Here is a 25,947-nt window from a genome sequence, read left to right on the forward strand (position 1 = left end):
CAGCATAAGAACAAGTCTGAGGTTGAAGAGTTATAGGTCATCCACTACTGAGCTGGACTGACTTGTAGGTTCATAGGGCCACTTGATCAGTCCCTATTTTTTTTCTTCCTTTTCTCTATTTTTTGAACAATTACTACTGAAACTAGTAGTTGACACCTGGCTTTGAGAACAATCATTCATTTAATAGATTGGGGCTAGAAATCAGACACATCATTGTCGTCCACTAGGTCACTTGGATCACACCCTAGGGCTGGCAAAACTGTTCATCCATACTTCTCCGTAGCCTGTTCCTGCTGGATTGATTCACTGAGAGGGTGGGTCCAGTATCAGTTGTTTAAAGTGAAAACAGGAGATACATACTTGTCTGAGAGCCCAATGAATGCAAAGAAGGACACGGTCAGATCTTTTATTTCCTGTATATAATTTTTTACTCACAAAGTCTAATTTTGAAAATAAATGTTCACTTGTTTTCTTGATCCATAAGAGAATGTGAAGGATTGCTCCAGCCAGCCCCCACTACAGCTGTCATTACACTTGGTGAGGAAGAGTTATCCTTTGGGCCTTTTCTCAGAGGACCATCCCACAATCTGACACACCTCATCATCTACCATCACAATTCTTATAACAGATTATTTTAAAAATACTTTGAAAAATTACCAGTAATGCATTTAAAAAAAACACTCTCTCATCACTCCCAGTCAATTGGACCTTCAAGATTTGGAATAGGAGAAATGATTTCTGACCTGATTCTGACTAGATTTAAATGCAAAAGTGCAAGTGTGGTCATAGTGCAACTACTTGGGATGCCCTGCTCTTTAGGAGGCTGTCCGAGTCCCACATACCCACCACCTCCAAGGGAAGTCAAACTATTGGAGAATCACTCAATACCTTGGTCAATTCTCATCACCAAAGGCGTACTGTGCAGGAAGCATTTGCACTTCTGGGAAAAAGGAACGTGCACTTCTTGTACTTTTAACTTCCTCCTGGCTGGTTACATACCACTCATTGGATTCACTGGTTACATAACACACCCAATCATGTTAAGAACAAGGTTTCACACAGCCATGTGATACACTATGTTTATCAGAGCCCTTATCAACCACCCCTTGCCCTTGGGCTTTCACAATGAAACCTAAAACTTGGCATTTTCTTCCCTCCATTAAGCTGATGAAGGAAGCTGTGCTGAGAGGTCAGTAACCACAGTACTGCGATCGGGCCCTAAGGTTCTCCATTTTATAGGATATGTGGGTAAAGATAGCTCTTGGTCACCCCAACACAAAGTTTGCTGATAAGAGGAAACATAAGGCAAGATTGTTGCAGCTGAACAAATACACTATTAAATAATTCTAGAGCAAACAACAGATAAGGTTTGACATGTTCTAACAATTAATTCAGTAAGAGGACTTTCCTTGCAAAACAAATATTCTTTTCAAAATACTGCCACCTGACGGAGAGAGAGACAAGACTGAATTCTAAACCGTATAATACAAGAAGCAAAACAGACACTCGCTAATTGTTTGTAATGGACCAGCCCCATCTCTTCAGAGGAAGCTATGTGCTGGACAGCAGGAAAACAAGCAAAACAGTTCAGTAAATAACAGTTTATGATGACCGTATGAAATAAATAAGTTTCAACAATTACAAAACATGTAAATTTATATAGTAATTTACGTATAAATTTATGTGTGGCACAAGTCATGTCCCCATTTCTGTGCAAGATCCAAAATAAACTTCCATCTGAGCAGAGGAAAAGCAATTATCATCCAAAACTTAACTTGCTATATTAGCATTCCCATTAAAATACAATCACAAAAATAATTAGCTTGGGAATTTGCCCATGTCAACTTTTTAAATCAGCATTTAGACAGACAATTGTCTTCATGCTCTGTGACCATAACTTCATAAAGCAAAGATATATAATGGGGCAGAAATTTGGCACAAGTGGTGGTGATCCACTTTAGTTGCCCTTCCTGGCACTGCCCAATATTCATCTCTGGAATATTTGGTTGTGCTTGTGCAACCCTATCTACTGCACAAGCAATTAAATTTCCACCCCAATGTCCACCCATCATGGCAAATGTATATAATGTCATGGTGTCTCTCCTTGCTGGTCTCTGCCTCTCTCAGATAGGGCCCCAGAGGCTCCACCATTTCTCTCATTACTCTTTCCATTCACTGACAGGTGAGTGGGCTACTCCTTTCACTGCTGAGGAGTTGGTTACATGTTGGTACATAGCAACCAGCAGTTACTTCTATCCACTGCCATTCTTGGCTCACAAGCACCTCTAACAGGCTTGGCCACCAGATCACCTGCAGTTTCTGCATTGATGGACTTGGCAAGAGATAGTGAACAACTATTTCACTATTCTCACAGTTAAATGTCCCCTTACTCTCCACCTTCTAAAATCTGCACTGCCCTTCTATGCCCACAAGAGCTGCCATTAACCCGAAGGTGATACACAAATTTAATGTATTTCTGTAATCTCTCAGTTCAGCATGCAATGCTTTGCTTACATTTATATGCATAAACATTTACAAGATACATACATAATACATAAAAACTTGCATTCTCTCAGCTCCATCATTTCTAACAGATCAGAACAGTTCCCACAAAATTGTGTTTGTTCCATTTGATGAGAAAATGACCATTTGGGCCACCAGGATTACAGAGCAGACATTGGAGAGACAATGTCATTCAGCTTGTTCACTTCCATCTGCCAGTGGGGCAGCTTCTTGGCAGAGAGGTGACGCCGAGCGTGCTTTGTCAGGTGATCGCTCCTCATGAAACGTCGCTCACACATCGGGCACACAAACTTCTTCTCACCTGTGTGCGTCCTGCGATGCCGTGAAAGCTCATCAGAGCGTGCAAATTTCCTGTTACAATCTTCCCAACTGCAGCTGAAAGGCTTCTCACCTGTAACAGGATTCACAGGGTTATTTAAAATACACCTTTAGAACATCTCCACATCAAATCAAAGTCAATTTTATCCTCAAATTTTAAAAAAAATGTTTCACTAAAAAATTTGCACTGTGGCAACACATGTTTTCAATGGTGAACCGGCCCTGCTTGTAACTGTCAGCAGGGTAGCTGCAGCAAGGATGGTGTCGCGGGACCGTCTCTTCTGGTCCAGACCGGAAGGTCGCATATGCACTTGCATCATTGGGAAGCAAGTGCCGGGACATTAAGGGCGGGATCGAGGACGGGCTTAAAGGATGCAGCGCGGAATTGAAAATAAACCAATTGTGATACTCGAGCTCATAGGCTGTTGTCTCAGCTTCTTTGCTGCGCTTGCTCACAACCCACTACATTGGTGACCCCAGTGAGTCTCCACGTCCTAAAGACTCAACACAATAGAACAAGCAGCTGTAGACACCATTGTGTTGAAACTGCCAACTTTTTGGACGAACAGGCCCCACATTGGTTTGGCCAAGCAGAGGCCCAATTCCAGATCAAACATATAACCTCTGATTCAACAAAATGCATCTATGACGTCAGCTCGCTCGACCAGGAAGTCGTCTCATGAGTCAATGACCTCATTTGGGCGCTGCCAGAGGGAGGTAAATACATAGCTCTGAAAAACCTCCTCATTAGCAGGTACAGTCTCTCACAACGCAAGAGAGCAGCCAGACTCCTGCACCTGGATGGCCAAGGCGATAGGACCCCCTCTGCCTTCATGGACGAGATGTTTACACTGGTAGAAGGGTACAAGCCCTGCCTCATGTTTGACCAGGTGTTTCTCGAGCAGATGCCCAAAGACATCAAACTCCGGTTGACTGACGCGGATTTCAGCGACCTGCACAAGGTTGTGGTGCAAGTGGACGATCTCTACCATTCCAAGCATGAAGCCATAGACTCGGACAACCGTGTCACGCGGCCATCATAGAGGACAATGCGCAAGTCCATGAAGTGAGCAGGCCCCACCCCATTAGAAAAAGAGAGGTCTGATCCCAGATGGTGTTTCTATCACCAACATTGGGGGGGGCCATCCGCATCCAGGTGCCACCAGCCATGTTTGTTCTCGGGAAACAACGGGGCCAGCTGCATGTCTACATATCTGGGACAGCATCTTAGGCCGCAGGTTCCTTGTGAACACGGGCAGAGATAAGTGTCATACCCTCTACTGCGCTCGAGATGTGCATGAGACCCCATGGCCCTTCCCTGCATGCTGCCAATAACACCGTCATCAGAACTTTTGGAAAAAGTTGAATTCCTGTACGTTTTGATGACATCATATTCTAATGGCCTTTTACATTGGCTTCATTGGACAAGCTTTTTCTAGGCGCAGATTTCCTCTGCCTACTTGTCGATCTCCAGGGCAGACATCTAGTCCATGCTGAGACTTTCCACATGGAACCCTCAGCAAGTCCAATGAGCCTTCCACCCAACTTGCTTCTGTGGAAACCCAACACAGCCAGTACAACTGCCTTCTCGCCGAATTTCACTCCATCCTAAGCACAGCGTCCAACACCATATTGCCACCACTGGCGCACCATTACATTCTCGGGCCCGCTGCCTGGCCCCGGACAAACTCAGTCTCACCAAGGAAGAGTTTAGATGCATGGAGGACCTCGGCATCATCCATCATTCTGATAGCCTGTGGGCCTCACCCTTCCACTTGATGCCCAAGTCCAAAGGCAGCTGGAGACCTTGTAACAATTAGATGTCTCAACGATGCCGGACCATTATCTAATTCCCCATATCCAGGATTTTACAGCAAACCTCCATGGTGCAAAGCTTTTCTCCAAAGCCGACTTAATTTGGGGATACGACCAGATCCCTGTGCAGCTGGGTGACGTCCAAAAGACAGCTATCATCACCCCGTTCAGCCTGTTCAAGTTCTTATGTATGCTGATTGGTTTAAAAAAAATTCGGCTTAGACATTTCAGTGCCTCATGGATGTGGTCGGCAGAGATTTGCCATTTCATTTCATCTAACTCGACGACATCCTGGTAGCCAGCAGCTCACCTGAGGAGCACATGACGCATCTCCGCAAGCTTTTTACTCACCTCGCACAGTTCAGCCTCACCATTAACCTGGAGAAGTGCCAGTTCAGCCTCACGGAAATAGACCTTCTGGGCCACAAAATTACCACTGCTGGCACCACCCCTTTACCAGACAAAGTGGATGCCATACGATGCTTCGCCAGACCGACAACATTGAAGGGCTTGCAGGAGTTTGTGGGCATGGTAAATTTCTACAACAGAAATTGTGGTGGCCAAGAGTATGCGCCCTCTCTTCACATTAATGTCAGGCTCATCAAAGGAGCTCGAATGGACTGATGAGGCTCACACCGCTTTTGAGCAGACCAAAGAGGCCCTGGGCCACACAATGATACTAGTACACCCACAAATGGGTGTACCGACGGCCCTCACTGTCGTTGCATCCAACACAGCAGTGGGCGCTGTCCTGGAATAGTTTGTTGATGACTCATGGAGACTCCTCGCCTTTTTCAGTCAACACCTCCGATGGCCCAAACTGAAGTACAGCATATTTGACCGGATGCTACTCACCATCTATCTGGCCTCCGCTACTTCCTGGAAGGGCATCCATTCACTGACTTCACTGATCACAAGCCACTTACTTTTACCTTCTCTTTTTTTTTTTTTTTTTTTTAAATTTTTTATTTTTCACACCATAAATCACAATAGCCATGATATACACTTTTTCTTTTCCACACATTTACAGTGACTTTTTCTCCCTCCCCCCTCCCTCCTCCCAAGCCACCCCCCCATCCCCCCCCCCCCTCTCATCCATTTTAGTTATACAATCTAGGTTGCATTAATTCAGTTAGACAATGTTGTCATTCAACAAAAATACACCAGAAATTCTACTGAGTCCATTCTTTTCTTCTCTTCTCCTTCCATCAACTTAGGTAATGTTTGTTCCCGGTAGGTTTTCGCTATTGTATTTAATGTAAGGCTCCCATACTTGTTCGAATATTTCAATATTATTTCTTAAACTATATGTTATTTTTTCTAATGGAATACATTTATTCATTTCTATATACCATTGTTGTATTTTCAAATTATCTTCCAATTTCCAGGTTGACATAATACATTTTTTTGCTACAGCTAGGGCTATCTTAACAAATCTTTTTTGTGCATCCTCCAAGTCAATTCCAAATTCTTTATTTTTTATGTTACTTAGGAGAAAGATCTCTGGATTCTTTGGTATATTGTTTTCTGTTATTTTATTTAATATCTGATTGAGATCATCCCAAAATTTTTCTACTCTCTCACATGTCCAGATTGCATGAATTGTTGTTCCCCTTTCTTTTTTACATCGAAAACATCTATCCGATACTGTTGGGTCCCATTTATTTAACTTTTGCGGTGTAATGTATAGTCTTTGTAACCAATTATATTGTATCATACGCAGCCTCGTATTTATTGTATTTCTCATTGTTCCAGAGCATAACTTCTCCCATGTTTCCTTTTTTATCTTTATATTTAAATCTTGTTCCCATTTTTGTTTAGTTTTACCATTTGTTTCCTCATTTTCCTTTTCTTGCAGTTTAATATACATATTTTTTATAAATCTTTTGATTAACATTGTATCTGTAATCACATATTCAAGGTTACTTCCCTCTGGTAAACTCAAGTTGCTTCCTAATTTATCTTTCAAGTAGGATCTCAGTTGGTAATATGCCAGCGCTGTATCTCCCGTTATATTGTACTTATCTCTCATTTGTTCAAAGGATAAGAATCTACTTCCTGAAAAACAATTTTCTATTCTTTTAATCCCTTTTTTTTCCCATTTTCTAAAGGCAAGGTTGTCTATTGTAAAAGGGAGTAGCTTATTTTGCGTCAATATTAGTTTTGGTATTTGGTAATTTATTTTATTTCTTTCTACATGAATCTTCTTCCATATATTGAGGAGATGGTGTAATACTGGAGAAGTTCTATGTTGTACCAATTTTTCGTCCCATTTATATAATATGTGTTCAGGTATCTTTTCCCCTATTTTATCTAATTCTAGTCTCGTCCAGTCTGGTTTTTCCCTTGTTTGATAAAAATCTGATAGGTACCTTAATTGTGCGGCTCTATAATAATTTTTGAAGTTTGGCAATTGTAAGCCTCCTTGTTTATACCATTCTGTTAATTTGTCTAGTGCTATCCTCGGTTTCCCCCCTCTCCATAAAAATCTCCTTATTATTTTCTTTAACTCTTTGAAGAATTTTTCTGTCAGTTGTATTGGCAATGCCTGAAATAAGTATAGTATCCTTGGAAAAATGTTCATTTTAATACAGTTTATCCTTCCTATCAGTGTTAGTGGTAGCTCTTTCCAATGCTCTAAATCGTCCTGTAATTTTTTCATTAGTGGATTGTAATTGAGTTTATATAATTGGCCTAGATTTTTGTTTATTTGCACACCTAGGTATCTTATTGCCTGCGTTTGCCATCTGAATGGGGATTCCTCCTTAAATTTTGAGAAATCCGCGTTGTTCATAGGCATTGCTTCACTTTTATTTACGTTTATCTTGTATCCCGACACTTCTCCATATTCCTTCAATTTCTTATATAGTTCTTTTATTGCTAGTTCTGGTTCTGTTAAGTACACTATCACATCGTCCGCAAACAGACTGATTTTATATTCCCTGTCTTTTATTTTTATTCCTTTTATCTTATTATCTCTTCTTATCGATTCTGCTAGTGGTTCTATAGCTAGCGCAAACAATAATGGTGATAGTGGGCATCCCTGCCGCGTTGACCTGCTTAAGTTAAATTGCTTTGATACATGTCCATTTACTGTCACTTTCGCTAACGGTCCCTTATATAATGCTTTAATCCAATTAATATACTTCTCTGGTAAACTGAATTTTTGCAATACTTTGAACAAGTAATTCCATTCTACTCTGTCGAAGGCCTTCTCTGCGTCTAAAGCAACTGCTACTGCCGGTGCTTTATTTCCTTCTACTGCATGAATTAAGTTAATAAATTTACAAATATTGTCTGTTGTGCGTCTTTTTTTGATAAATCCAGTTTGGTCTAAATTTACCATTTTCGGTACCTGTTCTGCTAATCTGTTCGCTAATAGTTTAGCTATTATCTTATAATCTGTGTTTAGCAAAGATATTGGTCTATATGACGCTGGTGAGAGTGGATCTTTCCCTTGTTTTAGTATCACTGTAATTATTGCTGTTTTACATGAATCTGGTAAGTTTTGTGTCTCATCAATCTGGTTGATTACATCCAGGAGGGGCGGTATTATTAGGTCTTTAAATGTTTTGTAGAATTCTATTGGGAGTCCATCCTCTCCTGGTGTCTTATTATTTGGTAAATTTTTTATTATCTCTTGTATTTCTACTGTTCCAAATGGTTCTGTTAATTTATTTTGTTCCTCTATTTGTAGTTTTGGTAGTTCAATTTTAGTCAGAAATTCATCTATTTTCCCTTCTTTCCCTTCGTTTTCGGTTCGGTATAATTGTTCATAGAATTCTCTAAAGTTTTCCTTAATTTCTTTTGGATTATATGTAATTTGTTTGTCTTTTTTCCTTGTTGCCAAGACCATTTTCTTAGTTTGCTCTGTCTTAAGCTGCCATGCTAGGATTTTGTGTGTTTTTTCCCCTAGTTCATAATATTTCTGTTTTGTCTTCATTATATTCTTCTCCACCTTATATGTTTGTAATGTTTCATATTTTATTTTTTTATCCGCCAATTCTCTTCTTTTGGTTGTATCTTCCTTTATTGCTAATTTTTTTTCTATGTTTATTATTTCCCTTTCCAACTGCTCTGTTTCCTGATTATAGTCCTTCTTCATCTTGGTTGCATAACTTATTATTTGCCCTCTAATGAATGCTTTCATTGCGTCCCATAGTATAAACTTATCTTCCACTGATTCCGTATTTACTTCAAAGTACATTTTTAATTGTTTTTCAATAAATTCTCTAAAATCCTGTCTTTTAAGTAGCATGGGGTTTAATCTCCATCTATACATTCTTGGAGGGATGTCTTCTAGCTCTATTGCCAATAACAGGGGTGAGTGGTCCGATAATAGTCTAGCTTTATATTCCGTTTTCCTAACTCTCCCTTGTATGTGGGCTGATAACAGGAATAGGTCTATCCTTGAGTATGTTTTATGTCTAGTCGAGTAGTATGAGTATTCCTTTTCTTTTGGGTTTTGTTTCCTCCATATGTCCACAAGTTTCATTTCTTGCATTGATTTATTTATAAATTTGGTTACTTTGTTCTTCCTGTTAATTTTTTTCCCCGTTTTATCCATATTTGGATCCAAATTCAGATTGAAATCCCCTCCTATTAGTATGTTCCCTTGCGTATTAGCTACCTTCAAAAAGATATCTTGCATAAACTTTTGATCTTCTTCGTTAGGTGAATATATATTAAGTAGATTCCAAAGCTCTGAATATATCTGACATTTTATCATAACATATCTCCCTGCTGGATCTATTATTTCCTCTTCTATTTTAAATGGCACATTTTTGCTAATTAATATAGCCACTCCTCTTGCTTTTGAATTATACGATGCTGCTGTTACATGTCCTACCCAATCTCTCTTTAATTTCTTGTGCTCCAATTCAGTTAAATGTGTTTCTTGGACAAATGCTATATCTATTTTTTCCTTTTTCAGTAAATTTAGTAGTTTCTTCCTTTTAATTTGGTTATGTATTCCATTAATATTTAGAGTCATATAGTTCAGCGTAGCCATTTTATATTTTGTTTATCTTCTCTTTCCGTTTTTCCATCATTACCTTTCCTCCTTTTCCATTTCTGTTTTCTTATTTTCAACTCTTTACCAGACAACATTCCTACAACATCCAACATTTTCCTTATTCTCCTATTTCTATCTTCTTTATCCCCAATCTCCCCTTCCCCTCCTGAGTTGCCCTTTATCCCTTGTCGGACAACCACATCTCCCCTCTCCATTTGGATTTGCGAATCCACTCGCAAGCGTCAACTGATTTTGCAGTGACCGCTCTTTTCCCCCCACCCAGCCCCCCCCAGAAAAGATTTCGTTTTTTATATGTCACAAAGGTCACTCTTTTAGTTCCCTCCTTATTCTCTCTATTCCATTACCTTCCCTTGTTAATTCTTGTCTATACTTTCTATGTTTTCCTCTAATTACAGATATTTTCACATATGCCCATTGTCTCTATTCACTCTTATACCTCTTTACCCGCATACATATCAATCGTGGTCATTTTTACCCTCCCTACCCGTCTTCATCCCTCAGTCTATTTTTGTCTTTACCCACATACATATCAATCGTGATAATTTTTGCTCTCATTACCCGTCTTCATCCCTCAGTCTATTTTTGTAATTGTTCTGCAAATTTTCGTGCTTCTTCTGGATCCGAGAATAGTCTGTTTTGTTGTCCTGGGATAAATATTTTCAATACCGCAGGATGCTTCAGTGTAAATTTATATCCTTTCTTCCATAAAATCGCTTTTGCTGCATTGAACTCTTTTCTCTTCTTTAGGAGTTCAAAGCTTATATCTGGATAAATGAAGATTTTTTGCCCTTTATACTCCAGTGGTTTGTTGCCCTCTCTTACTTTTTCCATTGTCTTCTCCAGTACCTTTTCTCTTGTAGTATATCTTAGGAATTTTACTACAATAGATCTTGGTTTTTGTTGTGGTTGTGGTTTAGGGGCCAATGCTCTATGTGCCCTTTCTATTTCCATTTCTTGCTGTAGTTCTGGACATCCTAGGGCCTTAGGGATCCATTCTTTTATAAACTCCCTCATATTCTTGCCTTCTACATCTTCCTTGAGGCCCACTATCTTTATGTTATTTCTTCTGTTATAATTTTCCATTATATCTATTTTTTGGGCTAGTAATTCTTGTGTCTCTTTAGTTTTTTTATTAGATTCCTCCAATTTCTTTTTTAAGTCTTCTACCTCCATTTCTGCTGCTATTGCCCGTTCTTCCATCTTGTCCATTTTTTTCCCCATTTCTGTTAAGGTCATATCCATTTTATTTATTTTCTTTTCTGTGTTGTTTATTCTTCTTCTTAAATCATTGAATTCCTGTGTTTGCCATTCTTTAAATGACTCCATGTATCCTCTAACAAGAGCAAGTACCTCCTTTACCTTGCCTATCTTTTCTTCTTCTATTTCTCTGTACTCTTCCTCTTCCTCTTCTTCTTCCTCTAGGTTGACCATCTGTTGTTTCTTTGCTGCCCTTTCCTCCTCTTCTTTCTTGTTTCTATTGTCTTCTGTGGTCTCTTCTTGCTGCAGGTGTTCTGCAGCTGTCGTTGCCGGCTGTGGAGATCGACTCCCCAGCTGGTCCCCCCTCCCGTCGGTGTGTTTTTTTTTTATGCGCATGCGCGGTTGCGCATTTTTACTCGGCTCTGTGAGCCATTGTTGTAGTTCTCTTTCTACCGACCTGAGGTAGTGGGGTCTTCTCTCCACAGCGGGCTTCTTCGGACAGGTAAGGCCTTCACCTTTTTCCTCCGTTGTCTTCTCTTCCTCTCTTCTTTCCGTTGATTTTGATTTTTCTCCTTTTGTCTCCATCTTCTTTCCACCTTTATACTCACTTTTCTTTAACTTGTATTTCTGTGCCTTTGTATTTTTTCTTGTTTTTCCCGACTTTTCTGGAGAGGGCTGGAGTTCACCGTCCGGCCACTACTCCATCACGTGACTCCTCTCTACTTTTACCTTCTCAAAGTAATCTGACCCGTGGTCTGCCCGACAACAGAGACACTTATCCTATGTCTCTGAATTCAACACTGTTATCTGACATCTATCAGGAAAGCACAATCTGGCTGCAGATGCACTTTCCAGGCCGGCAGTCAATGCTATGTTTCAGGGCACCGACTACCATGATCTGGTTCGGGCAAAAACAGAATGACCCCGAGACATGCTGCTTCAGACTGCAATCATGGGGTTGCAGCTCCAAGACCTCCCACTTGACGCCAATGGTACTATGCTTCTCTGCGACATTTCCATTGGCCAACCCCGACCTCTCATCCCCACCCAATGGAGAACAGTCTTCAACATGATCCACGGTTTGTTGCACCCCTTAATTTGCACAATAGTGCAACTGGTGTCCGCAAAATTTGTTTGGCACGGCCTGCGTAAACAAGTCTCGGAGTGGGCGAAAACCTGCACAGATGACCAAAGTCCAGCAGCACACCAAACACCAACTCCAGCAGTTCGATGCTGCGACCTGCAGGTTCCGACCCATCCAAATTGACATAGTTGGACCCCTGCCAGTCTCCCGATGGTCGCGCTACCTACTCACGGTGGTGGACAGGTTTATTCGCTGACCAGGGGCCAATCCCATTCCAGATGCCTCCACAGAGACATGTGCCAGAGGTTTCTTCACCACCTGGGTCTCCTGCTTCGGCGTTCCAGCAGACATTATAACTGACCTGGGGGTGCAATTCACCTCCAAAACTATCCAATTTCCTAGGCACCCAGCTGCATCACACCACAGCTTACCACCCCCAAGCCAATGGGCTAGTCAAGCATTTTCTACCACCATCTCAAATCAGCGCTGATGGCACGCCTTGAAAATCCCAACTGTGTGGATGAGCTACCCTGGATTCTCCTGGGGATTTGCACAGCGCCCAAGGGTCTCCTCTGCTGAACTAGTCTAGCAACCAAGCAAGACACTGACACTGCCATCATCCTCGAAAGGCTGCGCGACAAACTGGGCTCCATTGCACCACCCCCGCCATCACGACATGGCCAACCACCCTGCAACTACCACTGGACATTCTCCTGTGAGTATGGGTTCATGCGCAGAGGTGCACACAGGAATCCCCTTCAGCAATCTAATGAAGGTCATACAGGGTACTAGACTGGAATGCTTCAACATTCACCCTTGATGTTGGGGGCAAAGTAGAGTGATTCACGTTGGACTGGTTAAAACCAAATCATCTGGACGCCCCAGACAGTACAGGTGACCCCACCAATGCACAGAGGTTGGCTACCAAAACAGCACACCTCACTGACAACGCATCCCGAAACCATCAGTGCCAGTTCTGGGGAGTGGGGGGGGGGGGGGAGGAGGGAATTGTGTGGCGACACACAGGTTAGCAACGGTGAACCAGCCTCGCTTGTCGCACATGGTCAGCAGGGCAGCCGCGGCAAGGATGGCGTCGTGGAACCATCTCTTCTGGTCCAGACCAAAAGGTCGCTTATGCACTTGTGTCATCGGGAAGCAAACACGAGGACGTTAAGGGCGGGACCGAGGACTGGCTGAAAGGCTGCAGCACGGAATTCAAAATAAACCAGTTGTGATACCTGAGCCAAGTCTGTTGTCTCAGTCTCTTCACTGCGCTTGCTTGCAACCTTGCTACAGCATCATCCTATTTCAATTTAATTTGTTATAATTCATAATTACCATTTTATGAGACAAGAGTCGATTGGATTAATTATTTGCAAAAATTACATAGGCAGTAAATAAAATTAAGCCAAGAATGGAAGAACAAAGGAACAAGAAGAATACCCTCAACTCCAGCCCACTTCACCAAGGCACTAATGCCCCAGTGCTTCCCAAGTGGAGTTATCTGCCTGGCATCGAGCAACACCTTATGCCTAATCAGAGGAGTTTCAGGAACATCGCACTAGACTCAATCTCCAGGAAACAAAGTAATTTGATGGCAAAGCACAAGCAATCCTGAAGGTGCACTTCCCATACCTGTGTGAGTTCTCATATGGGCCTTCAGGTGAGAACTTTTGAAGTAAGTTTTCCCACAGCCTGGGTGATGACAGATGTGGCTGCGGTGCCGAGACACATCAATCTGTGTTGCCATCTTCTGGACAGGCGGCATGACCCCTGGGGCAGGAGCAATAGGAGATAGTCTGGTCCCATTGAGACTGGTGACCTGCGGCTTTGATTGCTTGACTGCAGGCTGTGGCAAAACAAACATCAGGGCACCCTTTGAAACCGGAGTCCCCATGAAGACAAGAGGAGGTCTCATGGTCAGGTTCTTGCCTGGAGTGCTAGGGATTACAGTAGTCATCACAGGGCTGCTGGTGGCAACTGGTAGCACTTGGCAGATGATAGGTAATGGAGGGGCCGGAGGAGACACCAACACCGAGTTTTGCTGAATCTGAGTGTTGATGGGAGACTGGATCATTGAAAGAGGATCTTGTCCTAAAACTGGTGCAGAATTCAAGCTTTGGTTCTGATTATTATCTTCTTTTGGTCCTTGATTAGTTTCATTTACCGGCTTGATAGAAGAAATCACTTCCTGTGCCGTACAGATGTTCTTTTCACTGCCATTATGATCTAGTGCTTCCTCTTCCCTTCTACCCACTGGTTCTGTCCTGTATATCTTTTTGTGGCCAGCAGGCAACTGGGCCACTCGAACTGGACAAGATCCATCTGTGCAGGGCAATATGTCAGCGGTGTGACGAATCACACTTGTTGCTTGGGACTGTTGACTCCTGGCAGTATCTGGACTCCTGGCATTGGTGGAGCTGGTGGATAATGGCACCGGTGTGGCCACAACCTTCCCGGTTTGCCTGGATAAAGGAACTCCCACTTTAGGAACAGTAGTAAGGACTGGCATTGCAGAATGAACCGTTTGAGATGCCTCAAAAGTAGGAGGGCTGTACGGTGGGGTTAAGCACTAGAAACACAGAAAACAAGAGTTAGAGTCCACCATTTCCTTTAATATATTGTACATTTTATCTTTCACAGGAGTTTTCATTTGAAAACAGAACAGTGCAGTCCTGAGGAAATTTTGCATTCAATGATAATGACAGAGAGTTGAGATTCTAGTTTAAGTCATTGCCTATTCACTGAACACTGAAAACTATTGAGACTATTTACAGACAGAGTTCAGACTAAATTTCATCCAAATTTACAAATTGCTGCAGGTTATTCATCTCTTTGCAGTTTGTTCACAAGGATGGAGCATGAAGACCATTAACTGACTGCGAGCACTTGGAAATTCCTTGCTTTGCAAAAGATGCTTTAAGAAAGCAAATCTCTCTTTTTGCTCAGATACTTTCATCTCCTTTTCCTGAATGCTAGAGAACTATAGCTTTTTAGGAGCTTACAGTCAAGGATACCTCTTCCTAATGGCGCATCTTCATGCACAATCCCAAGTCACAAGCCTGAACCTGACGTACCCATGTGTAGCTTTGCTGAATCTTGGTTGCCTGGTATTGGAACAAAGGATAACTGTAACATCACTCGATGACATTCTAGATGGGATTGACAGCTCAGTGCATCCTACAGGTTTACCCAATAAGCCATTGCAAAACCATTTGTTACATGATGTATTTACAGCTCTCAATCAATAGTTACTTACAAACAGGGGCAATGTGTGGAAATCCTTGGAACTGGACAGTAAGCTATCCTCAGATTCCTCGGAGACATCAGAGGCTGGTGTCAGTGGTCTCAGCTCGGTGTACCTTCTGGGCTCGGACTTCCAGCTGCAGCTCATTGACATGAGTGCTTCAACCGCCTCAATATCACCTTGCTCTGTTTGACTGCCCCAATGATGCTTGCTGTCCCAGGATGGTCTGAAACCAGTCTCCATCATTTCCTGCTATTGAGAGAGAGAGAGAGAGAGAAAAGTCCTGGTTTAACAGAGGATGTAGATAAGTGCTTCCTTCCTTCTCTCAGCATTTTACCCAAAGAATACAACTAAGTTGATAGTGCTCCTATCACTCTGTGGTTCCAAGATTTCACCTGTCAATGGGGGTGTTTCCAGTGAGCGGAGAAATGCGAGGTAATGCGAGGTGATGCAAGGTGATGCGCGGTAACACCTCGAATTTTGCCGCACTGAAAACACATCCGGTTGCGGCCGATGCGCGGTGATTTGAGGTGCTTCGTTGTCCAACTTTTGAGGTGGTCGATGCAGGGTGACGCAAGGGACAGTGGAAACAGCGCGGGTGACTCACCAGAAGTCACGATTTTTCACCCGCAGTTTTCAAATGCTCATTGGACTTCCTGGTCACCTCGCATCGCCCTGCATCACCTCGCATCGCCCTGCATCACCGCGTATTCAATCGTTCGGTAGAAACAGTTCAGGTAGTCCAAAAATGCGCGGTGATGCGAGCGACAAAAAATCGCGGTGATTCAAGGTGATGCGGGGTGATGCGAGGTGTCCTTAGTATAAACACAGCTAATCAAGTGTTCAATGCAGTCCTGCCTTACTTAACCACATCAAAATCAATACAGCTTTCCTCTCCATCTCCTCCTTAGGTAATGAGACCAAACTCCCACGCCCTCCACCTGACTATTCAGGTGCTTTCCTTTGCCCCAAACTCCTTCTGCAAAGGCCATTCTTCTCCCCAAAACTCAAGAAAAATCCCAACACTTTCACAAAGTAAACTTGGTCTCCCTCTCTTCCGTCCAAAGATCAGCACCCAATGTTCGACAAAGCTATTCGTTCTTTAACACTAGTCCACACAATCCCAACCCCCTCAAACACAGCACTAACGTGCCTTGACTAAAAACACCGACAATACCTTGCAGTAAATTTAAAGAAAGACTCATTGCACTGCATTACCTTCCTATAAGTACACTTTTAAAATAAAAAATATTTTGTATTATAAACAAAAAGTGGTGCTGAAACAGCAGCTGGGGCAGCGTCTGTGTTAAAAAAAAAGTCAACATTTTGGGCTTGAGCAACACTGACTGCTTCTCTTTTCAGAGGAGTTTTCCCAGCAGTGAGATTTCCAGCATCTGCAGTTGTTTTGATTTCCAATTATTTCCACTTAAGCCCTCACTTGAAACAATCCACACTTCAAATGGAGCTGTGCAAAATTCTCATGAGAGCATTATAAAGATTAAAAGCCCAGACAAGATCAGGAACAACATCTTCAGAAGCTTTGAAATTCACATGTCCAACCTACATTTGATCCATTGTAACTTCCACATATTCCTCAGTTTTTATTCCAGACACATTCCCTTGCTCTTATAGATCTCCTGACTGCACCTATCCATAGGTCTGAACATATTCCTTCAAAGTAAAACTGACATTTATTTGCATTACAACTGCGGGCTGCTGGTAACTGCAGTCAAAAGACTCGCGCCAGGCAGTGGACTGCTGGAGACTGGCTGAAGGGGTACCAAGTATTGGAACCAGGCTACGAGAAGATGCTGGAGGCTTCCTGATCGCGTCAGAGGTTTGGAGTTCAGGTTGCCGATGGTTTGGTTTGGAGTCTGTGGAGGCTATGGCAGCGCAAGAGAAAAATCCACGGACACTCGGCAACTCTCTTTAGCATCCTTTTCTCAGACTGTAAGGGGTGCCAGGCAATTTCTGCTGATGGCAAATTTTGAGTGATTTAGACATACAGCACAATAACAAGCTCTTCTGGCCCACAAGCCCATGTCACCCAAATACCCCAATTAACCTACAACCCCCGCATGTCTTGAAGGGTGGGAGGAAACCCATGCAGACAAAGGGAGAATATACAAACTCCTTTCAGACAGTGCCAGATTCAAACCCAGATCACTGGCGCTGTAATAGCATTACATTAACTGCTGCACTAACCATGCTGCAGAGTTACTATTGAAAGATATTTAATGTTCTCAAAGGTTGGACCAATTCATGAGGCTTTAAAATTCATTACACCTGTTTTATTACATGAGAATAATAGAATCTTGAAGTATTCAATGTTCATGATGTAGTCTTCACTACCTGCGGGAGACCAGGTCCACTTTGTGGAAATTTCCATTCAGCCTGTGAGATCTAGGGATTCCAGCCACCCCTTGGCTTCCTGTGCTGTTCTAATGAAACTCAATGCCAGCAGGAACAACTACAGCTCATCTTTCAACTGGGAACATATCAGGCCTTCAGATTCCACAATGACTCAGTCATTTCATGCCATAACCCACTGGCCTCATTCCACCTCACCCAAGGGCAGTTTTTGCCAAATTCCCATTTCTACTCATCTTTTATTTCTTTATTTACCCCATTTCGACTCTCTGACCAACATTCTCTATGTAATTTAACCTCTCCTGCCCTCCCCTTCACAAATCTCCCCTTCGACACTTCCTCTCCTCCCTCTTCCTGACTCTGTGCATACTTAAAATGTACAAATCTTTCAGCAGAATGTTGAAAAAGAGTCCACTCAAAGCTTTAACCATTTGTCCCCCAAAAGGTATTGAGAGCAGATTCTCTGTCAATACTCCCTTCTGTCAGCCACTTGAATTTACCTTGCACCATTAACATAGAAAATATTCCAAAACTGCTGAACATGTGGTGAAAGAAAAAAATTTACAGTAAAATCCCCAGTATCTGGGACCTATGGGGATTGGTAGATGCTGAATAACTGAATTTGCTGGTTGCTTGAGATTCCATGTTGATTGGTGAACTGGCTGCTAGGGGGTGAAAAATTTAAACTTGCATTTTTTACCTATTTATCTTTTGTGATTTGTTTTGCCAGTTGTTTATAAATTCTGGATTACGGGGATTTTACTGTAATTAGGAAGATGCATATTGTACCAGGAAGGACAAAAAAAGGAAACAAAACCCACTGAGGAAGAGATGACATATAGAACAGAGAACAAACTTTGAGGATACCATTTTGACCCTTTGATAGCTTAAAGTTGGGAAAAGAAATCTAGAGGTTGACCAAAATATCAATTTCAGGCTTTAGTAATAAACATGGGTAAAAAAAATGAGAAACAAGGCAATCTTGGTGATAAGTAATTGAAGTTATAAGCTCAGCACTGGGGGAATGGTGAGGAAAAGAGTAGACAATTAACATTCAGAGATGGCGGCGCAAGAGGCTTCAAACTATTAGGTTATGCCAAGCTGGAAGAAATGGTGACTCCTACACGTGTCAACATCTAGCAAATACTAATAGAAATGAGAAGTTATGTGGTTGAGATCAGCATGGAGGTCATTGTAGGATTGAGGTACACAACAGAAACAGATGCATACAGAAACTTATTGTGTGCATGAATGACATCAGTGGGCATCCATGCAGATGGGGGGGTGGGGGGGAGGAGGGAGGAAGAGAAATCTTCCCCTTCACTCCATCACAAGGACAAATTCTAAGGGCAATCCAAGCCTAAGGAATGAATAAAATATGTGACTGTTAAACTGCAAACAGGCAGTTTGAAATGATATCAGTCACAGATTCTGTGTCAGACAGTGAGATATAGACTACTGTGATCAAATGTGAGGCTTTATGAGACAGTGGTAAGACTTCACTTGGAGTATAGTGAGCAGTTTTGGGCTCCCTATTTGTGAAAGGTTGGAGTTCAGAGGAGGTTCACAAGGATGATTCCAGGAATGAAAGGGTTATCATATGAGGCGCTTTTAACAGCTCTTGGCCTGTACTCATTGGAATTTAGGATGAAGGGGGAACTCATTGAAACATTTTGAATGTTGAAAGGTGTGGACAAAGTAAATGCAGAAAGGTTATTTCCCATGGTTGGAGATCCAGGACAAGAGGGGACTGCTTAGATCAGAGATGCATGTGGAGGAATTTCTTTTGCCAAAAGGCGACAAATCTGTGGAATTTATTGCCAAAGGCAGTTGTGGAGGCCAGGTCATTGGGTCTATTTAAGGCAGAGATTGTTAGGTTCTTGATTAGCCAGAGGTGGAGCTGAGTAGGAAAATGGCTCTTCTTTGGTTTGGCTTCGCGGACGAAGATTTATGGAGGGGGTAAAAGTCCACGTCAGCTGCAGGCTCGTTTGTGGCTGACAAGTCCGATGCGGGACAGGCAGACACGGTTGCAGCGGCTGCAGGGGAAAATTGGTTGGTTAGGGTTGGGTGTTGGGTTTTTCCTCCTTTGCCTTTTGTCAGTGAGGTGGGCTCTGCGGTCTTCTTCAAAGGAGGTTGCTGCCCGCCAAACTGTGAGGCGCCAAGATGCACGGTTTGAGGCGATATCAGCCCACTGGCGGTGGTCAATGTGGCAGGCACCAAGAGATTTCTTTAGGCAGTCCTTGTACCTTTTCTTTGGTGCACCTCTGTCACGGTGGCCAGTGGAGAGCTCGCCATATAACACGATCTTGGGAAGACGATGGTCCTCCATTCTGGAGACGTGACCCACCCAGCGCAGCTGGATCTTCAGCAGTGTGGACTCGATGCTGTCGACCTCTGCCATCTCGAGTACTTCGACGTTAGGGATGAAAGCGCTCCAATGGATGTTGAAGATGGAGCGGAGACATCGCTGGTGGAAGCGTTCTAGGAGCCGTAGGTGATGCCGGTAGAGGACCCATGATTCGGAGCCGAACAGGAGTGTGGGTATGACAACGGCTCTGTATACGCTTATCTTTGTGAGGTTTTTCAGTTGCTTGTTTTTCCAGACTCTTTTGTGTAGTCTTCCAAAGGCGCTATTTGCCTTGGCGAGTCTGTTGTCTATCTCATTGTCGATCCTTGCATCTGATGAAATGGTGCAGCCGAGATAGGTAAACTGGTTGACCGTTTTGAGTTTTGTGTGCCCGATGGAGATGTGGGGGGGCTGGTAGTCATGGTGGGGAGCTGGCTGATGGAGGACCTCAGTTTTCTTCAGGCTGACTTCCAGGCCAAACATTTTGGCAGTTTCCGCAAAGCAGGACGTCAAGCGCTGAAGAGCTGGCTCTGAATGGGCAACTAAAGCGGCATCGTCTGCAAAGAGTAGTTCACGGACAAGTTTCTCTTGTGTCTTGGTGTGAGCTTGCAGGCGCCTCAGATTGAAGAGACTGCCATCCGTGCGGTACCGGATGTAAACAGTACATGATTAAATGGCGGGGCAGACTTGATGGGCTGAAGTCTATTTCTGCTCCTATATCTTATGATCTTATGTGACATGATGGTACAGTTCACAAAAAAATTCTTGCTGTACACACAAATTTCAAACATATCAATTTCACTTGGCCCACAAAAAAAATTAATTTACGATCATTTTAAGGTCTTGGCTTCATCCAAAATAAATTGTGTATCAATCCTACGCAATTGTGCAGAAAAATGATACATTTATCACATTCACTTTGTAATTTGAAAACCTGCAAATCAGAAGAAAGCCTTCTTCCCATCAAACCCATGCTAGTAGAAAAGGAGCAAACCAACCCAAAACCAGCCTCCAGCACTACATGTCTGAATCTGCACTACCCAGTCATTTTGTAGTCAGATTCAGAGCACAGACCCGCCCTGTCAATAACTGAGCAGCCCTCTGCACAAATCCTATTTTCCAGTATTTCACCATCATTTTCAATGCCCAAGTGCTTTGATAGATACTTCTTAAATGTTATGGCAGTGTCTCAGGTAATGCATTTCAGTTTCCAACCAGACTCTGGCTGAAAATCTTCGTCAGATCCCCTCGAAACCTTTTACTGTTCACTTTAGTTTTAGACACCTCCACTATGAGGAAAAGTTTCTTACCATAAGACATAGAAGCAGAACATCGAGACTGTCAAGCATTCAGTCATGAGCTGATCCATTTTCCCACTCAGCCCCACGACCCAACCTTCTCCCCATAACCTTTGATACCCTAATTAATCAGATACCTATTAAACTCTGCCTTAAATACACCCAATGACCTCGCTTCCATGGCTGCCTGTGGGAACAGATTCCACATATTTCCCACCCTAAATCCTGAAGTTGTGCTCTCTTATCCTAGAGTCTAGATCCTCCCACCATGGAAACAACCTTTCTACATCTATTCTGTCCATGCCTTTCAACATTCAAAATGTTTCAATGAGATTCCACTCCCCATTCTCCTAAATTCCAATGAGTACAGGGCAAGAGCTGTCAAACACTCCTCATATGATAACACTTTAATTCCTGGAATCATCCTTGTGAACCTCCTCTGACACCTCTCCATTGTTAGCACACCCTTTCTAAAATGAGGAGCCCAAACACAATGCTCCAAGTGAGCTCTCAACTTCCCCGTTTCCCCCATCATTTAAGGGACCTCTTATCGGCACCCACACAAAAGAAAGAAAACCAAGTTTATCCAGTCCCACCTAATAACTGCAATGCTCAATCCCAAAGTTTGGTACAGTTGTATCATAACCACCCTGCTCTTGTATTCTTGCTAAGACACCCCTTCACCACCTTATCTACTACTTCAGGGATCAACTCCAACCACCACCCACTAACCAACCAACCCGGGTCCTACTACTGAGGCAGCACATTTGGCATAGGGGGCAGCATGGTTGATGTAGCAGTTAGTGCAATGCTTTTACAGTGCCAGCAATCTGGACCAAGGTTAAAATCCTGCACTCCCCATAAGGAGTACATTCTCCCCATGTCTGCATGGGATTTCCTTGGGGGCTCCAGTTTCCTCTCACCATTCAAAATGTACCCAGGGATATAGGTTAATTGAGCAGCACAGATTTGTGTGGCAGAATGGCCTGTTACCGTGCTGTATGTATGTCTAAATATTTATTGTATGTTTTAGCCTTATTAGTACTTGCAAAATTTTAAAACAAGCACATCTTCAATATGAAGGATTTCTGCCTTGAACACCCTTATAGGCAATATACACCAGAATTCTAGTATCCCCTACAATTTTATTTCCTCTTCTCCCTTCCCCTCTAATCCTTTAAACTCTGGCTTTGAAATTCATGTCCTATGGTTTTTGACTCTTGAGTCAAGTGAAAAGCATCTCTGCAAATTACAATCTAACCCTAATCAGTGCATCTCAATTAAATCTCTCTCAACCTCCAGGGAAAACAATCAACCCTCTTTGCTAAAATGACCCAGACCTGTAGATCCCCTCCGCACCTTCTCCAGTGTAATATCATAACTGCACTCATGGTCATCAGTAATTTATGTAGGAGTGAAACACGGAAGTCTGCAGATGCTGTGATTGCAGTGAAAACACAAACACCAGAGGAACTCAGCTGGTCTCACAGCATCCATCGGAGGTAAAGATATATTACTGACGTTTCAGGCCTGAGCCCTTCCACAAAGTATCGAATTTTGGAGTTAAACATGAAAGTCTGCAGCCGCTGTGATTCTAGTCAAAGCACAGAAATGCTGGAGGAACTCAGCCAGTCTCACAGCATCCATAGGAAGTAAAGATATATTACTGACATTTTGGGTTTGAGTTTGAACGCTGAGTTCCTTCAGCATTTGTGTTTTCAGTACTTAATGTAGGATTCAAGTTATGGTCGAATTACAAGTTATACCATCACGCCATTCCCTTAATTTGTATGCCTCAGCTAATACAGCAAAGCAACACAAGAGGGAACTTCCTAATCTATGGCCTGTTCCCAGGGATGGAGACTTGCCCACTGACACCAACATCAAGTGCTGACAGAGAAACATCAACCCAGTGAAAGAAACAAAGTAAAAAAACAGAATATGCCAGAATTACTCAACAGGTCAGGTTGCATCTGTGGGAAGAGAAATAGAGTTAACACATCAGCACAAAGGTGCTTTGTCAGCATCTGTAGTTCTTTTTTTAGATACAGCATATAAATGTTCACTTACTTGCAGAATTATACATTTTGATTTGCCTGAAACCTGTGGATCGTCCAACACAAGGAGATGCCCGGAAATGAATGCTGCCAATAGGCACATTCCAAGGTGCAGGACCATATGCTCAGGAGACATGGGGAGAGAAAGGAACAGAGTCTGGCGCCTTCCCACTACTGGACATTGCAAGCCTGGGTCCTGTGTGACAGCCTCTCCCAGACTTCAAGATACATAAAAGTCCAAAAATCTGAATGGCAAAAATCCAGACCACACGAGAATCTACTCTCAGGCTTTTTAAATTTAGCAGGCTTTTTCGTGTGCGTGTGCATGCATAAGCGCCACAGATACACAGCAGCATCAAGCGACTATGCTTAATACAGGTAATCTTATCAAAGAAATTCATTTGTACACTGTATTTTTCTTTTACGATGTTCATTTTTAAACATAATTTCAAGCATTACCCACTTTTTTTTGTAGTGAAAAATGTTTACATTTTTGTCAAATGTTGACTTTAATTTGCTTTATAACTGCTCGTGTTCATAAATGAAGCATGCTGCATTTATAAATTTTGATAGTTTATTTATTATCATGTCCATCTCTTAAGATTTGAATTTTAAAAATACTGCCCAAGAGGATCTTAGACTGTATGGTGTCTAAAGTAATAGGAAGAGCATCTATTCATTTGATAGTATTAAATGATTCCTTCAATCAGCTTCGCTTTTTAGTATTTCAAAACAGAAAGTAGGTTTCTTTTGTATTTAAGTTCAGATTTATCTTGTTTCTTTCTCCCACCAAAAATATATTTTATTCGCATTAATGTTTTTTACAAATCAAGAAAACTGTTCAAGGCTTTTTTTAAAATTTCATAGTGTGTCATATCTATACATTCTCATCTACTGTCACCACCACTGTTGCACCTTGTCATTTCTACACATGGTCTAGAAAAAAATATTTACAAACAAGAAAGGAGTCCAAGTCTTTTTACACACATATTGTCAGTCATATCTACCCATTCTCATCAATGTACACTGCACCCCGTTACATGGCACCTTGTTTCTCCCCCTCTGTGGTTTGAGGGGCTTCCCCTTCACTGCCCGGTAATGGGAGGGATCTAGACGGTGGTCCCTCCCTCCAGGCTAACCCGGTAACAGCGGGGAGGTCGGAGGGATGAGGGGGAAGGGGAGGGGGAATTGCCGATGTGCCCGCTCACAACTCTCCCACACTGGCCTTTACTCACTCACTCAGCAGCAGCAGCGACGCCGGTCGCGGCTCCGCGCATGCGCCGCCAGCCCTGCTGGAGGTGGCGGGCAGACACCCACCAGCCGCGTGACGACTGCGTGCGTGCGTGCCGAGCCGTGCGCGAACTTGAACCAGTCGCCGCGGCCACCTTTCACCCAGTTGCAGGCGCGCCGCAACACACTAGCCGCCCCTCCCCCGGGCTCAGCTTCCCCCATCCCCCGGGCCGCAGGCAGCGGCGTCACTTGCACCAGTGCAGGAGGGTTGAGGAGGAAAACCCGGCCCAGGTCGCTGCAAACGAATGCACCAGTTTATAGGGGAAAATACCCCAACTTCCTATGATTCACTTGACAATTGTGTTTTAACCCGGAAAGCACTTTGGATTCAAGTGAATTCCCCCGCAATCACAGTCAGTGGAACTTCAAACAAACATTCCCATTGAGACCGGGTGGAGGAGAAAGAGGGATGAAATCACCAGTTTTAAGCAAACAAGGGGATTCCCGTTCAGGATTTGAGGGAGAAATCACTGAAACCCAGGACCGTTTCTTCAAACGCGCATAGATTTGCATCGGGGTTTTTTTTTTCATTTCAACAGGAGTTTCTTTAAAAACAATCCAGCCCCAAAGAAGCGCGATTCCAAGAAGAAAAGTGCAGGGTGCCGTCACTGGCGGCAATCTCCCGGGCAATCACGGGTCCAAAGGGGAGGGAAAATCAGATGAAATGTATTGCTCAGGCAAAGATACCCAGCCAAACATTTCGGGCTTGAACCCTTCTTATTCCGCTCAGAAAGGAGAACTATGAAACTCAGCTGGGGAAACAGTGTATGGAGCACAGACACAACCAACGTTTCGGGCTTCAGCCTTTCATCGAGGAGAGATATAAGGGAGGAATACTCACACTCTGCTGGCTTTCGGCGACCAAATTGTTGAATTGAGGCGATGACAAAAGCAGCTCCGCTACTGTTGCCACTTTTGCAGCTGTTTGACACCGGCTCGTCAAGCACTGCCTCGCCCAGAGCCCCATTCAGGTGGAGCCCGGGCGGACGGGGGCGGTGCCCGAGTTCTGGCCAATCACGCGCAAAGGTGTGCTGCGCGGCGGCCAATGGGAGGGCGAGGGCTGCGTGATCAGCGGCTGGTGGCTGGCATGGCTTGGTTCTGGGGACGGTGGTGATGCACGGTATCCCGGGTTGTGCGTATGCGACTCTTGGCAAAGCCCTGACTCATTCTCTCTCTCTCTCTCTCTCTCTCACAAACACACATATATTTACTGCTTTGCATGACTCATCAACCTCACGAAGAGAGAAAACAACCGGGGGACAAAAAACACACCAAGACTGACTGAACATTTAGAGTAAGGGATCAGAACTAAGATTTGTTTCGTTACATGTGATTTGAAGCGAGTGTGGGATTGGAGAAAGAGAAA

At 43.1% G+C, this 25,947-nt stretch overlaps 1 protein-coding gene across 2 annotated transcripts; it reads right to left on the reverse strand.

The window, feature by feature from the left end:
* Positions 1-392: 392 nt before the first annotated feature.
* LOC138755127 (Krueppel-like factor 10) lies at positions 393-25,559 on the reverse strand. 2 transcript variants are annotated; one of them, XM_069920482.1, is made up of 4 exons: positions 25,423-25,559; positions 15,232-15,468; positions 13,608-14,544; positions 393-2,914 (listed from the first exon to the last, which is right to left on the reverse strand). In XM_069920482.1, exons 1-4 carry the CDS (start codon positions 25,546-25,548, stop codon positions 2,664-2,666), a joined length of 1,551 nt encoding a protein of 516 aa, XP_069776583.1. In that variant the 5' UTR covers positions 25,549-25,559; the 3' UTR covers positions 393-2,663. The 2 variants fall into 2 exon arrangements, with proteins under 2 accessions (XP_069776583.1, XP_069776582.1); XM_069920481.1 differs by having other exon boundaries at positions 15,232-15,471.
* Between the last annotated feature and the right edge of the window lie 388 nt (positions 25,560-25,947).

Source organism: Narcine bancroftii, chromosome 2, assembly GCF_036971445.1.
Source record: "Narcine bancroftii isolate sNarBan1 chromosome 2, sNarBan1.hap1, whole genome shotgun sequence".
In the NCBI taxonomy this organism is placed as follows: domain Eukaryota; kingdom Metazoa; phylum Chordata; class Chondrichthyes; order Torpediniformes; family Narcinidae; genus Narcine; species Narcine bancroftii.